At 41.6% G+C, this 16,527-nt stretch overlaps 1 protein-coding gene across 3 annotated transcripts in view; it reads right to left on the bottom strand.

The window, feature by feature from the left end:
- Window positions 1-15,562, bottom strand: part of ampd1 (adenosine monophosphate deaminase 1 (isoform M)) — a 133,377-nt gene extending 117,815 nt beyond the window's left edge. The window contains exon 1 of one of the 3 annotated variants that reach the window (XM_028796444.2): window positions 15,443-15,562. In XM_028796444.2, the coding sequence (XP_028652277.1) occupies window positions 15,443-15,464 (22 nt within the window). In that variant the 5' untranslated portion in view covers window positions 15,465-15,562. The remainder of the gene's footprint in view (window positions 1-15,442) is intronic. The other 2 variants (XM_028796442.2, XM_028796443.2) reach the window with 2 other exon arrangements.
- Between the last annotated feature and the right edge of the window lie 965 nt (window positions 15,563-16,527).

Below are 16,527 nucleotides of genomic sequence, written 5' to 3'. Positions count from 1 at the left end.
GAGCTGCAGGGCAATACTACTGCTCTTTTGGGGGGCTGGACATGCTTCTGGTGTGCAGTGCTGTGTTACCAGAAGTATTCCCAAGTCTGTCATAAAAGTCTGTCAGCAGGTCAGAGTCGGTAGACAGTGGACAACACTCACAGACGAGAAGGAGACGGAAGTGCAGTTTTGAATATTATACCGTTGTGGATCGGAAGGTCAGTCAGTCAGTCAGCCAGTTAGTCAGTCATTGGCCAACCCGCTATATCCTAACACAGGGTCACGGGGGTCTGCTGGAGCCAATCCCAGCCAGCACAGGGCACAAGGCAGGAACAAATCCCTGACAGGGTGCCAGCCCACCGCAGCCCTCTGAAGGTGATTTGGTGAAATGAATAACTCTCATTAACTTTGATTCTTTGTTCAGTTAATTTGTGTCTGGTGACTGGAGGTCAGAGGTGCCCTCTAGTGGCCATGCTGGGTATAAATAAATGGAGAAGAAACCATCCATCCATTATCCAACCTGCTATATCCTAACTACAGGGTCACAGGGGTCTGCTGGAGCCAATCCCAGCCAACACAGGGCGCAAGGCAGGAAACAAACCCCGGGCAGGGCACCAGCCCACCACAGGAGAAGAAACCATCTTTTGGAAATTCAACATGGCTAAACTCAACTCACAATAAGACAAAAAGACAAAAGCTGCAAGATCCATTGTGCAAGACAACAGCAAATAAATTAAGAAGAAAGCACCGTATGTACCTTCTGCTCTGGCCACTACAAAACTTGGTGTGTGCTGTGTGTGATACCCTCACCCCAGCGTCCTCCTGCTGCCTGATGGGAATTGAACTCCCGCATCGGTGCTGTTTTTTCAGATGCCCCCATCCTATTATAACCCCTTTACCCGAAGTGACTTACAGCCCATATTTTAACATGGACTAATGGCAAGGCACGTGCAAAATTTCATGACAGTCATTGCCGTAACGTTTTCATGATTAGCAAGCAATCAACAGGACGTCCAAACGGAAATGGTTTTTGATTTTATTTATGTACAGTGCCTTTCAAAAGTATTACCCTTGGCCTAAAGTATTGTTTGCGTCATAACTAAAAATATTTTGCACCTTCAAAATGGTGGGCATGTTGTGTCAATCAATCAAATGATGCTAACTTCCCCCCCGAAATTCCATTGTAATTCCAGATTGTATTGTGACAAAACATGACAAACATTGAGGGGGTGAATACTTTTGCACAGCAGTGTACTTGTGCCATCTACTCGGCTAAAATCAGATTACACTTGTTAATGTCCTACAAATACAAATTAACTTTGTCATTGGCTCGATTAACTCACATTTAGTCGATGTGTCTGTAGGTTGGTTCAGGATGGCAGCAAGAGGCTGGGGTGGTGGGGCCAGAGATCTTGTCCGTGGACTTCAGAGCTGCCCCTTGGTGTTGCTGCTGGTGTGCAGTGCTTTTAATCCTCCAAACAGAACATTATCAGTTTCTGTCAAACAGTTACACTTTTGTCTTATCCATCCACTGAACATTGGCGATTTGTGCCAGACAGTGACGGTTACTGATCCATCCCTCCATATTTTAAATGGTCAATCCATGTAAGACACGGCTGCAGTGCTCCACCTCACGTAGTACCTTTCATGTCTGCCTGTGCCTGTGTTCTAGTTTGTATTTTTCAGAGAACCATTCTTCTTCAGCTACACGTGCTCTGTTATGTGTAGCGTCTTCCTTATCTTATCTTTCGTGTACTACATTCTGACCTCACGCTCCGCTCCTTTGGTGGACTGCACTGATAGCTGAGTGCTACATGGTGGTGCTTCTGCGTGAAAGCTGATTGATATACGGCGCTTGCGTCAAAGAGCTTCATTTTTGGGTAGCACCAATGGGCCTGGGCAGAACAGCTTTGTCTTCACCCTTTATAAGGTCTTTAGTTGTTGTTGTTTTCAGCTGCCCAGGTTGTGCATTCAGAGTGTGGACACACAGACGGACACAGAAACACTTATCTTTTTTATTAAGGTGATTGCTTGCCAGTTCATAAGCACAGGTTGTGCCCAGTTACTGGAATGTATTTTGTAATCTATGTAGAAATAAAATGCACAGCATTTATCATTCCAACAGATGGCCCATCAGAAACATTTGAGGTAATAAAATGCATTAGTATACAGTCATATGAAAAGTTTGGGAACCCCTCTTAATTCTTTGGATTTTTGTTTCTCATTGGCTGAGCTTTCAAAGTAGGAACTTCCTTTTAATATCTGACATGCCTTATGGAAACAGTAGGATCTCAGCAGTGACATTAAGTTTATTGGATTAACAGAAAATATGCAATATGCATCATAACAAAATTAGACAGGTGCATAAATGTGGGTACCCAACAGAGATATGACAGCAATACTTAGTTGAGCCTCCTTTTGCCAATCTAACAGCCTCTAGACGCTGTCCTCCTATAGCCTGTGATGAGTGTCTGGATTCTGGATGGAGGTATTGTTGACCATTCTTCATACAAAATCTCTCCAGTTCAGTTAAAGTTGATGGCTGCCGAGCCTGGACAACCTGCTTCAAATCATCCCATAGATTTTCGATGATATTCAAGTCAGGGGACTGTGACGGCCATTCCAGAACATTGTACTTCTCCCTCTGCATGAATGCCTTTGTAGATTTCCAACTGTGTTTTGGGTCATTGGCTTGTTGGAATATCCAACCCCTGCATAACTTCAAATTTGTGACTGATGCTTGAACATTATCCTGAAGAGTTTGTTGATATTGGGTTGAATTCATCCGACCCTCGACTTTAACAAGGGTCCCAGTCCCTGAACTAGCCACACAGCCCCACAGCATGATGGAACCTCCACCAAATTTGACAGTAGGTAGCAGGTGTTTTTCTTGGAATGCGGTGTTCTTCTTCTGCCATGCAAAGCGCTTTTTGTTTTGACCAAATAACTCAATTTTTGTCTCATCAGTCCAAAGCACTTTGTTCCCAAATGAATCTGGCTTGTCTAAATGAGCATTGGCATACAACAAGCGACTCTGTTTGTGGTGTGAGTGCAGAAAGGGCTTCTTTCTCATCACCCTGCCATACAGATGTTTTGTGCAAATTGCGCTGAATTGTAAAACGATGTACAGATACACCATCTGCAGCCAGATGTTCTTGCAGGTCTTTGGAGGTGATCTGTGGGTTGTCTGTCACCATTCTCACAATCCTGCCCATATGCTGCTCTTGTATTTTTCTTGGCCTGCCAGACCTGCTGGGTTTAACAGCAACTGTGCCTGTGGCCTTCCATTTCCTGATTCCATTCCTTACAGTTGAAACTGACAGTTTAAACCTCTGAGATGGCTTTTTGTAGCCTTCCCCTAAACCAGGAGACTCAACAATCTTTGTTTTCAGATCTTTTGAGAGTTGCTTTGAGAATCCCATGCTGTCACTCTTCACAGGAGAGTCAAAGGGAAGGAAGCAGAACTTGTAATTGACCCCCTTAAATACCTTTATATCTCATGATTGGACACACCAGTCTATGAAGTTCAAGGGTTAACGAGCTCATCACACCAATTTGGTGCTGTAAGTAATCAGCACTGAGCAGTGACAGGCATTCAAATCAGCAAAATGACAAGGGGACCCACATTTGTGCACAGCCAGTTTTTCACATTTGATTTAATTTCATACAACTAAATAATGCGTCACTAAAAATCTTTGTTCGGAAAACATCGCAGTACTCAGATGTTCCTAGGAAATGAAAGACATACCACTGTTATCTTTTTTGTTGAAAGGAGAGTCAATTATTACGCAGGCTGAGAGGGGTTCCCAAACTTTTTCATATGACTGTATTCAGGCCTTGACACCATTGTGTTTCATACAGTGCCTTTCTCACCATATACTCATCTTGAATGTTAGTGAGAGATCTAACATCAGTGCTCCGATTTTACTTCATAGAGTACCTTTAACTGCTATCTGACTTGCTGAGTAACATCACATAATTTCCACAAAGAAAACAGATGTTCCGCACCTCTGAGCCACTACCACCTCAATAAAAGAATGAGCGTCAGCTAATCATCCCTTTTCAAGAATTCATTGCTCACTCTGACCCCAAGGCGTTATAGACAAGAGAGGCTTAGACTTTTATAAAAGGCGTCTACGCTAACTTCAAGGTAGTCATCCGATTGTTCGTCACAGACACAGTCAGTGCTGCTGCTTCTTTGATTTGCGTAGGTGTTAATGAAGCACTGATGTGGGCTCCTGTGGTCACAGCTTTACCCTGAGAATAACACTACGTCTTCTTCTCAAGATAATTTGTGGTTTTCTCTGGTACATATGTAGCTGAAACCACACTGTAAAGTGAAAAGCACCAAAAGAGCAGACATTCTCACCTCAGATGTCTGAAATGAACTGCCAAAATGATCAGTGCTTAAACAGAGCACCATGCAGTATTAAAGGATGAAAAGATTAACGATCACACTACTCTGTGTGGGGTTTGCATGTTCTCCTGGTGTCTGTGAGGGTTTCCTCCCACCGTCCAAACACACACAGGTTACATGAATTAGCCACAGTCTGTCTGCCCTGCGATGGTCAGGCACATCATCTGGGTTTGTTTGTTCCTTCCTTCCTTGCGCCCTTTGCAGGCCGGGATAGGATCTAGAAGACCTCCCATGACCCTGTTCAGGACTAAGTGGGTTAGAAAATGACTGACTGACTGATAATTTCTAACTTCATACCTGGAGTGCTGGCTGAGCCTTGGGGTTCATGGCTTAGAGCAGCAGGTTCCCAAGTTCAGTCCTCAGTGAACCCCCATGGCTGCCAGTTTTCACTCCAAGCAATTTCCTAATTTTTAACCTCATTGCTTAGTTATCTGTCCTCCACATTTCAAGGAAATTCACCAATATTTGTATTCTTTGCCATGGCTTTTCTTTTTAATGTAAATCTTTCTGTACAGTTTGCTCTCTTAACCCTTTAAACTCATTTTTATCCATTGTCTGCCAGTGTCTATAACGTCATCACCCTTCACTCAATATTCATGTTCTACCCCTCAAAGTAAAGGACAGACAGTTCTCTTTCAGAATATTATAATTATTATAATTATGTTGTACGGCAATGTTACAGCAGAATAAGTTGCACAATGCAGTTTTACTATAAAATGCATTTTGAATGTTATTCTTCTGCGGTGGGTTGGCACCCTGCCCGGGATTGGTTCCTGCCTTGTGCCCTGTGTTGGCTGGGATTGGCTCCAGCAGACCCCCGTGACCCTGTGCTCGGATTCAGCGGGTTGGAAAATGGATGGATGTTATTCTTATTTCCAGAGGTGTTGGAATCGGCTTCTAAATATTACGTGTCAGTGAATGCGTCAGAAACAACCAAAAAAAAATATTATGAAATATGTACAGTTAATAAGGTCTAGTTTTGCTGTTTTAAGCAGACCCCCCCCCCCCCCCCCCCCCGTGACGCTGTAGTTAGGATGTAGTGGGTTGGATAATGGATCGATGGATAAAAAAGCAGGATTCTTTTTATTCACTTTAACTGTTTTCAAATAAGTGTCCATAGCATATGTATGCATTATTGAACACCCCTGGCCATTGTACAGTCATATGAAAAAGTTTGGGAACCCCTCTCAGCCTGCAAAATAATTGACTCTCCTTTCAACACAAAAGATACCAGTGGTATGTCTTTCATTTCCTTTGAACATCTGACTACTGCAGTGTTTTCTGATTTTTAGTGACGCAGTATTTAGTTGTATGAAATTAAATCAAATGTGAAAAGCTGGCTGTGCACAAATGTGGGTCCCCTTGTCATTGTGCTGATTTGAATGCCTGTCACTGCTCAGTGCTGATTACTTACAACACCAACTTGGTTGATGAGCTCGTTAAGCCTTGAACTTCATAGACAGGTGTGTCCATCATGAGATATAAAGGTATTTAAGGGTGTCAATTACAAGCTGGGCTTCCATCCCTTTGACTCTCCTCTGAAGAGTGACAGCATGGGATCCTCAAAGCAACTCTCCAAAGACCTGACAACAAAGATTGTTGAGTCTCCTGGTTTAGGGGAAGGCTACAAAAAGCCATCTCAGAGGTTTAAACTGTCAGTTTCAACTGTAAGGAATGGAATCAGGAAATGGAAGGCCACAGGCACAGTTGCTGTTAAACCCAGCAGGTCTGGCAGGCCAAGAAAAATACAAGAGTGGCATATGAGACAGGATTGTGAGAATGGTGACAGACAACCCACAGATCACCTCCAAAGACCTGCAAGAACATCTTGCTGCAGATGGTGTATCTATACATCTTTGTGCAAATTGCGCTGAATTGTAGAATGAACATCTGTATGGCAGGGTGATGAGAAAGAAGCCCTTTCTGCACTCACACCACAAACAGAGTTGCTTGTTGTATGCCAATGCTCATTTAGACAAGCCAGATTCATTTTAGAACAAAGTGCTTTGGACTGATGAGACAAAAATTGAGTTATTTGGTCAGAACAAAAAGTGCTTTGAATGGTGGAAGAAGAACACTGCATTCCAAGAAAAACACCTGCTACCTACTGTCAACTTTGGTGGAGGTTCCATCATGCTGTGGGGCTGTGTGGCTAGTTCAGGGACTGGGGGCCCTTGTTAAAGTCGAGGGTCGGGTGAATTCAACCTAATATCAACAAATTCTTCAGGATAATGTTCAAGCATCAGTCACAAAGGGGTTAGATATTCCAACAAGACAATGACCCAAAACACAATTCGAAATCTACAAAGGCATTCGTGCAGAGGGAGAAGTACAATGTTCTGGAATGGCCGTCATAGTCCCCTGACTTGAAAATCATCGAAAATCTATGGGATGATTTGAAGCAGGCTGTCCATGCTCGGCAGCCATTAAATTTAACTGAACTGGAGAGATTTTATATGAAGAATGGTGAACAATACCTCCATCCAGAATCAGACACTAATCACAGGCTATAGGAGGACAGCGTCTAGAGGCTGTTATATTAGTTGAGCCTCCTTTTGCCAAGTATTGATGTCATATCTCTGTTGGGTGACCACATTTGTGCACCTGTATAATTTTGTTATGATGCATATTGCATATTTTCTTTTAATCCAAAAACTTAATGTCACTGCTGAAATCCTACTGTTTCCATACGGCATGTCAGATATTAAAAGGAAGTTGTTACTTTGAAAGATCAGCCAATGAGAAACAAAAATCCAAAGAATTAAGAGGGGCTCCCAAATGTTTTCATATGACTGTATCATTTATTGAAGGGCAGGTCTTTCTCTGTCACGATTGATATAGTTGGTAAAGAAATTATACTGTTTTTCCAAATTACACCACCAATGGGTGCAAGATTTAAAAATGAAAAAATAATAATAAAATTATAATAAAAATAATAAAATAAATAATGAGAAAAACAAAAAATATATTAAATATAGAAAGTGGAATGTGGTTAGGTTTAGGGTTTTTACAAGAAAAAAAAATATATATATATGAAATCTCGAAAGTGGAATGTGGACTGTGAGTGCCATGGAGGACAAAAGAGGATCCTGGCTTGAGATGGAAGGTGCCAGGGGATGGAAGAGCAGAATCCGAAGGCCAGGACCAACTCCAACTCCAAAACTATGACAGACAATACTCATCAATGACATTTTTTCTGTCTGGAAAATGTAACTAAGGTGGGCCGGGATTACGAGTTTTTTCGTAGGCTTCAAGAACTCTAGTGTTAATTAAACCCAATAATCCATGATAAATACACAGAGGTGTAAACGGAAACAAGCTGAATGGAGAAATGCTCATTTCCTTTTGTCATTTGCATGTTATTGCTAATAAGCACCCAATTAAAAAACAAAATAGAGCTGTTTACGACTAAAATAAGGAGCAATTAAAAACCGAGAATGCAGCTGATTAAGACTTAAATAAGCAATAAAGGTTCAAAATCTTAATGAGGGAGATAACTAAAATGCAGCAGTGTTTCTAGAGCAATAAGTGCTTCTTATTAAGCAATTGGGTTGGAACAAAAACCTGCAGCCACTGCGGCCCTCCAGGAATGACTTTGCCCACCCCTGGCTTAGGGCAACCGGTCTTGCTGATGAATTCGAGATCACGGCCCTAGAAACATGGGACACGACCCTAAGAACAGTTATGCAAAATGGTGTCCACTGTAAAACACCAACATTGAACCCTGATTACAATATAATGTCTTGTTTTGAACCAAAATATCCTTGTGACAATGAAACAGCCCACAGGTAGTGCTTCACATCCCAGAATTAAAAACAGCACATTGCCTGCCTCTTATGGAGATCCATTGATTCAACGTGTGACATTTCCTCCTTCTTGTAGAACAGGCAAGAATCCGCTCTGGACAGATTAACAAAATGGTGTGAAACAAATGCTGTATAGACGGAATTAAAAGGCAATAAAGCAAAATTGATAAAAAAGGTATTCATTTTGATAAGCATAAAACATTCCACATTTCCCCCACTTCTGATTCTAATGAATCATATTAAACAATATCCATACAAAGTCAGGCAAATCAGAGCCATGACGGAGTCTACATAAAGGACAGCACGATGATGGCGACAATACGAAAACTGTAAATGAAATCCGACTGTAGTGCACGGTTTAGGTGGCTTTTATAATAAATTAGGACGTTTTTACTTTAAGCTGCGACTTTCCACGTTTGAATATTTTCTGACTACTTTGAGCACAGAAAAAGTGCTCCATCAATAAAGTGTATTATTGTGAAACAAAAGTCATACTGATAGAATAAGAAGGCAACAAAGCAAAAGTATGTCCAGGAGTTTAAAAATAACCATATTTTGAAATTACAGAATCCTTACATACAATACAATACAATTTAATTTTGTATAGCCCAAAATCACACAAGAAATGCCACGATGGGCTTTAACAGGCCCTGCATCTTGACAGCCCCCCAGCCTTGACTCTCTAAGAAGACAAAGAAAAACTCCCAAAAAAAACCTTGTAGGGAAAAATGGGAGAAACCTTGGGAAAGGCAGTTCAAAGAGAGACCCCTTTCCAGGTAGGTTGGGCGTGCAGTGGGTGTCAATAAATTTATTATATAAATATATAAAGTTTTAATTTGATGAACTGAATTTACAGGACTCGTAAAGCAATTTAAAGTACAGAGGTGATCCCAAAGCACTTCCAAAAATGTCCACTAGAGGGGAAATTCCCATGAAAAACCCTGGCTACATAAAAAGGGCCGGGTGGAATCTTTATAAAATAAAAGAATTATTGTCACAAAAATGCTCGGTAAGGACTTGAAACTCTGTAGAGGCAAAAATGGGCAAGTCAAAAACCTGAGCAACATAGTCAGATATACTGTATGCTTTGATACCCAAAATTTCCTGGTAGATGGCTGCACTGAGTTTGAACTTGATAAAACACAGTGGAACAACACCAGCAGATGACATGGCTCCCCAAATCATCACTGACTGGAAACTTCACACTGGACCTCAAGCAGCTTGGATTCTGTACCTCTCCACTTTTCCTCCAGACTCTGGAACCTTGATGTCCAAATGAAATGCAAAATTGACTTTCATCTGAAAAGAGGACTTTGGACCACTGCATTTTATCAAGTCCAAAGTCAGCGCAGCCAGACGTCTACCAGGACATTTTAGAGCGCTTCATGCTTCCCTCTGCTGATACATGCCCACACTGCCAAAAGTACCAATACCTGGTTTAATGACTATGGTGGTGGGTGTCACTGTGCTCGATTGACCAGCAAACTCACCTGACCTAAACCCCATAGAGAATCTATGAAGAAGAGGAAGATGGGACACCAGAGCCAACAATGCAGACAAGCTGAAGGCTGCGATCAAAGCATCCTGGGCTTCCAGAACACCTCAGCAGGCCAGTCATTCATGCAAAAGGAGTCCCAAGTATTCAGTTCACACATGGACAGACTTTTCAGTAGGCGAGCATTTCTGTATTAAAAATCATTTTTTATTGGTCATATGTAACATTCTAATTTTCTGAGATACTGAATTTAGAGTTTTCATCACCTGTAGGCCATAATCAGCAAAATGAAAAGAAAAAAGACGCTTGAAATATATCACTCTGTGTGTAATGAATCTATATAATATACAGTTAGGTCCATAAATATTTGGACAGACAACTTTTTTCTAACTTTGGTTCTGTACATTACCACAATGAATTTTAAATGAAACAACTCCGATGCAGTTGAAGTGCAGACTTTCAGCTTTAATTCAGTGGGGTGAACAAAACGATTGCATAAAAATGTGAGGCAACTAAAGACATTTTTTGAACACAATCCCTTCATTTCAGGGGCTCAAAAGTAATTGGACAAATTCAATAACTGGAAATCAAATGTTCATTTCTAATACTTGGTTGAAAACCCTTTGCTGGCAATGACAGCCTGAAGTCTTGAACTCATGGACATCACCAGATGCTGGGTTTCCTCCTTTTTAATGCTCTGCCAGGCCTTTACTGCAGCGGCTTTCAGTTGCTGTTTGTTTGTGGGCCTTTCTGTCTGAAGTTTAGTCTTCAACAAGTGAAATGCCTGCTCAATTGGGTTAAGATCAGGTGACTGACTTGGCCATTCAAGAATTTTCCACTTCTTTGCTTTAATAAACTCCTGGGTTGCTTTGGCTGTATGTTTTGGGTCATTGTCCATCTGTATCATGAATCAATTTGACTGCTGTATTTAGCTGGATTTGAGCAGACAGTATGTCTCTGAACACCTCAGAATTCATTTGGCTGTTTCTGTCCTGTGTCACATCATCAATAAACACTAGTGTCCCAGTGCCACTGGCTGCCATCACACTGCCTCCACCGTGTTTTACAGATGATGCGGTATGCTTTGGATAATGAGCTGTTCCACACCTTCTCCATACTTTTTTCTTGCCATCATTCTGGTAGAGGTTGATCTTGGTTTCATCTGTCCAAAGAATGTTTTTCCAGAACTGTGCTGGCTTTTTTAGATGTTCTTTAGCAAAGTCCAATCTAGCCTTTCTATTCTTAAGGCTTGTGAGTGGCTTGCACCTTGCAGTGCACCCTCTGTATTTACTTTCATGCAGTCTTCTCTTTATGGTAGACTTGGATATCGATACGCCGACCCCCTGGAGAGTGTTGTTCACTTGGTTGGCTGTTGTGAAGGGGTTTCTCTTCACCATGGAAATGATTCTGCGATCATCCACCACTGTTGTCTTCCGTGGACGTCCAGGTCTTTTTGCGTTGCTGAGTTCACCAGTGCTTGCTTTCTTTCTCAGGATGTACCAAACTGTAGATTTTGCCACTCGTAATATTGGAGCAATTTCTTGGATGGGTTTTTTCTGTTTTCGCAGCTTAAGGATGGCTTCTTTCACCTGCATGGAGAGCTCCTTTGACCGCATGTTGTCTGTTCACAGCAAAATCTTCCACATGCAAGCACCACACCTCAAATCAACTCCAGGCCTTTTATCTGCTTAACTGATAACGACGGACTTGATCACACCTGCCCATCAAATAGCCTTTGAGTCAATTGTCCAATTACTTTTGAGCCCCTGAAATGAAGGGATTGTGTTCAAAAAATGCTTTAGTTGCCTCACATTTTTATGCAATCGTTTTGTTCACCTCATTGAATTAAAGCTGAAAGTCTGCACTTCAACTACATCTGAGTTGTTTCATTTAAAATTCATTGTGGTAATGTACAGAACCAAAATTAGAAAAAAGGTGTGTCTGTCCAAATATTTATGGACCTAACTATGAGTTTCACTTTTTGAACTGAATTACTGAAATAAATTTTACTTTTCAATGATATTCTAATGGAGCCAATCCCAGTCAGCACAGGGCGCAAGGCAGGAATAAACCCCAGGCAGGGTGCCAGCCCACCACAGGACACACACACACTAGGGACAATTTAGGATCGCCAACGCACCTAACTTGCATGTCTTTGGGCTGTGGGAGGAAACCCACACAGACACGGGGAGAACATGCAAAATCCACGCAGGGAGGACCCAGGAAGCGAACCCAGGTCTCCTAACTGCGAGGCAGCAGCACTACCCACTGCGCCACCGTGCCGCCCACACTTGAATAAATGACCCTTAAAACTGGCACAGTGTATTCATTCTCGTACGTTAAAATGCTCTAAATTAACAATAATGCTGACTTGCTGCGCAGGAAATGCAAGTCCACCCCGACATTCATCATCACTTCAAATCCATAAATTTCAATCAGGTGTTTTGGATGAGGTGCCAATGATTACAACCTCCATAGGGAGCAGATATCGAGGGTCTGATGTTCTCTTTGCTATTGAGGTGCGTGGTGTCATCATGCCAAGATCAAGAGGGATCTCTAGGGCCCTCAGAAAGAAGGCTGTAGGAGTCTGACAAGGAATTTAAAAAGGTTGCCAAAAGGATTTGAAATCAACCATTGCACTGTAAGAAAAAAATCAACTACAAGAGGCATCAATTTCAAATGACTGCTTATTTTTCCCTGATTGGTCGGCTCTGCAAATTCAGCCCAAAAGCTGACTTTTGGTTCTCCAACAACCACAAAATGTCATTGATCCGCAGGTAACTCTTACAAATGATGTTATCGAAGTGCATGCATCTGCAACCAGTAAGAGATTTCACAATTGTGACCTCCACGCAAGCCGTGCCAGAAAAAAGCCTTTGTGGTCCAAAAAGAACATTAGAGCAAGACTGCGGTTTGCCATTGAACATCTAGGCAAAGACCAGGCTTTCTGGAACAATGTGCACTGGACACATAAATGAAAGATAAGAGTTTTTTGGCCACAGTAACAGTAGACATGTTTGGTTCAATGAGATGACAGCATTTTAGGAGAAGATCCTCATAACATCTGTGAGACACGATAGAGGAAATGTCCTGGCTTAGGGTTGCTTTGCTGCCTCAGGGTTTGGGCCACTTGCAGTCATCAAGTCAACTACAGTATGTGTTCTGTGGCATATCAAAGTGTGCCTGAGGAAAATGTGAAGGTTAGATCCAAAGCACACTAACAAATCCACTGAAGAATGGTTCAAAAAGAAGAAAAGAGGGATTATGAACTGGCCTAATCAAAGCCTTGATCTGAATCCCATTGAAATGTTGTGAGGTAGGTCAGTAGGTAGGTAATGTCGTGAAACTGGTAGGACACATAAGAGAATCCACAAACATCTTGCAACTGAAGGTATTTGGTTGGCATGGAAGAGCGGACCAAAAGGCCACAGAGTCGATGTCAGTGATGGGTGGGCAGTTATGCAAAACACTTACAAGAAGTAATTCCTGGTAAAGTGGCCAATGCCAGCTTCTGAGGTCAAGAGTGGACTTACTTTTCCCCCCAATAGACCATTACATCTATTGCTATTTTTGTTCAATTAATGATTTCCTTGTGTTCCTGTTCAAATATATCACCTTTATCTATAGGCCTGTTCAAAAAAGTCCACCATTTTCACACGACTGCATGTATTTCAGTCACCCTCCCAAAAGTGCACCAGCAGCAGAGACTGAACTTGTCAAGGTGCCTGACTGGGCGGCAGAACAGTTTTGACCTTTCTGGAACACGAGCACCGTTAGGTTCACAAGGGGTCACACAGTGCATCAGGGGGCAAGTCCATCTCTCAAGTTTGTCATTAGGGGGCCACATTATAAACAGGGAATACATTTCAGTGTGTGTATGTGGTAATCTGAATTTTAATTTGTGAGGTGGATTGCGGTTTTAACAGGTAGGACTGAATGTCAGGGGCTGCTGTCCTCATCTATAGGTTGTGTTTTTTTACCTCACTTGTATGTTTCTCTCCACCATTAGGTTGTCGCAGTAAATTTAAAAACAAGTTCCTCTTAAAATTAGTCGATGACTCCATACTACTTAATGAAACGAAACCATTCCTGGGCCGGTGATCTTTATAACTGCCGTGATGAATCTCTTCTACAGCTAAACCTTACTTGAACTAGAAATAATAATTGATTTTAGAAGAAACATCCGCTCCCAGTCAATAAATAATTAGCAAAGTCCAGGCAGTGGGGATTGTTGAAAGTTCTAAATATCTGGAAACGACCAGTGGCTGAATTTTAAAATGAAAAGATGCTCTGCAAAAAGTTGAGTGAAGCCTTTTGATTGTGAGTCCTACTATTGTGTCACTGAATCTGGTAAGGAGTCTGGCTTTACTTATTGTATGGTCTGTTGCACCTGATTGGGATCCTTAATGTCGGCAATAAAAACAGAATAAATCAAATTGTGAAATGAAGCAGTAAAGTAAGGACAGACCTGATTAACGAGTCAGCATTACAGAAAGCAGGACAGGACTCACCCACCGCTTTCCCAATGCCAGCTGTTGCCATTAAATCACATTTCCGAGGATAAACAGCAACCTGCTCAAGTTCTTTCATTCCAACTGTAATTAATCTTCTAAACAAGTTCAACCTTAACAAACATCGTTAGGTTTGCCTCAGTCTTGTTTAATTTCTCTGTATGATCTTAAAGAGCTGATGTTACACTACAAGTACTACGTTCACTGTGCACGTATGATTAGTTTTCTTTTCTGACTTGTTTTAGATGTTCATTTATGTTACGATTCTACAAACCCTGCTGACAACCCGAATGACCCTCTTGGATTAATAAAGTTTGAAATGAACTGAAATACATGATCTTAAAAATCAGTCTGTCTATGATCTATCAGTTGGAAGTATCATAAATTATAACTTCGGGGGGGTTCAAATTCAAATCCTTCCGTCTATGCCTAGGATTGTTAACTCTTGACACACTCACCCTTTCTTGTAAATGCACACCCGTCACTAAACTTCTGGATTTATCACACAGCATTAGTTTTACACTCAATATACGTGAGCCAGCCAACTGCAAGTTTTGTTAACCTGCTGACAACCCGAATTACCCTCTTGGATTAATAAAGTTTGAATTGAACTGAACGAATACATGAATCTTAAAACAGTCTATGATCTATCAGTTGGAAGTGTCATAAATTATGACTTCATGGGGTTCAAATTCAAATTGCTCCGTTTATGCCTAGGATTGTCAACTACTGACACACTCACCCTTTCTTGTAAATGCACACCCGTCACTAAACTTCTGGATTTATCACACAGCATTAGTTTTACACTCAATATACGTGAGCCAGCCAACTGCAAGTTTTGTTAACCGTGCTTCTAAAGCAGACACACTCACTACACAACAAGATTCAAGTTAGGGGGGGAGGCAAAGCAGTATTAACAAGCCGAATTATACAATGGTTATTATTAATTGTAATAAAGCCTGTGCAGGCCATAGTTTTTAATGCATTACAGAAATTCCTGTTTGCTTCACTGCATGACTGTTGGGGGGGCACACAAAATAACCTGAAGCCAAATTATATTTGGCTTCCACCTTTAACACATGAGCATAATAAAATTAACAGCATGTCATTTAAGACAGCCAAAAAAGAAAACAATGAAATAATTCTCAGGAACACTAGCAACTCACCAACATACGGTCTACAAACACACGCCACCTTGCTCTACAGTAGCGGGCACTGGGCCTGTATCACTTACCTGGAGCTTTGACGATCGGCATGCTGGCAGCTGGCTCAAGAGCAGTGTTTTTTTTTTTCTTCCCCCCTCCAAGACACCAAGGGCTGTGCAGACAAGGAGTGAGTGGGCTTCACACCGCATGCAATATTAAAACAAGTCCACAGTGAAACCCGAGAGCAGCCCACCCCCCAAACTCCAGAAAAGCAGAGGTCAGACATCTGCCAACAGCTATTTTAAGGCTGCTCGCATCAGAGTTTATAACCGAAGTGAGACCTGAGCGTTGGGCTCAGTGTCATCAGGGTACACTATGAAATCACAACACGTAGGAATCAAAGCTTTTAGGCTTGCTAAAGCAACGTCAAGCAGAGAAATCAGTGCACCTCTTCAGAACTCAGCTTGGCAGCGTAGCATGAAGCCTAGAGGAGGAATGGCAACATAATAAGGAAAGGAATAACATGTTGAGTGTGTTTACAAGCTTTAATAACCCAGTTATTCATAGAAGCCATGCAAATACTTATTCTGGCTAGAGAAATCCGGTTAATAGGTTTCTCCGCAGGTAACGCAGTAATTTGTCCACCCAAGGATGTTGTAGTCCACACGTCTGTTGCACTCTCTTTACCCGTGCACACATTGTCAGCAGCCTCGGCAAAGTATCCACAAGACTGATTTCTGGAGTTAAATTTTCAAGTGATTGCACTATTCCTTCTCCTGGTTGGCATATTTGTATTTTTTTTTCTCTCCAAGTCCAGTAAGAATGTTCTTAAATATCTCACACTTCGTCAATTCTTGCTGTGCACCAATAGCGGACCAGGCACTGCACAATGGCACATTGTTATTTCTCCCTCCATTCAGCTACTGTCACTTACTCCTTCTGTATTTTTTTATTTTGTGAATCCCACAGAAAAACCAGCAAAAATAATCCTTCACTTTAAATCAGTAATACCTCAAGTTCACATTGACTGAAATTTCATTTTCTGCCATTAGTTTCCCCCCTCTGTTCTTCTATGGTTTGCAGGAAAGCGGTCACTAAGGAACACTGGACAAATTTATGCAGTGATTAGAATATGAATACTCAAAAAAGGCATTTTCATGACATAAGTAGTTAC

Source organism: Erpetoichthys calabaricus, chromosome 3 (genome assembly GCF_900747795.2).
Source record: "Erpetoichthys calabaricus chromosome 3, fErpCal1.3, whole genome shotgun sequence".
Taxonomy (NCBI): domain Eukaryota; kingdom Metazoa; phylum Chordata; class Cladistia; order Polypteriformes; family Polypteridae; genus Erpetoichthys; species Erpetoichthys calabaricus.
Note: the sequence above shows the minus strand (reverse complement) of the source record. Positions and strands in the feature narration are given on the sequence as shown.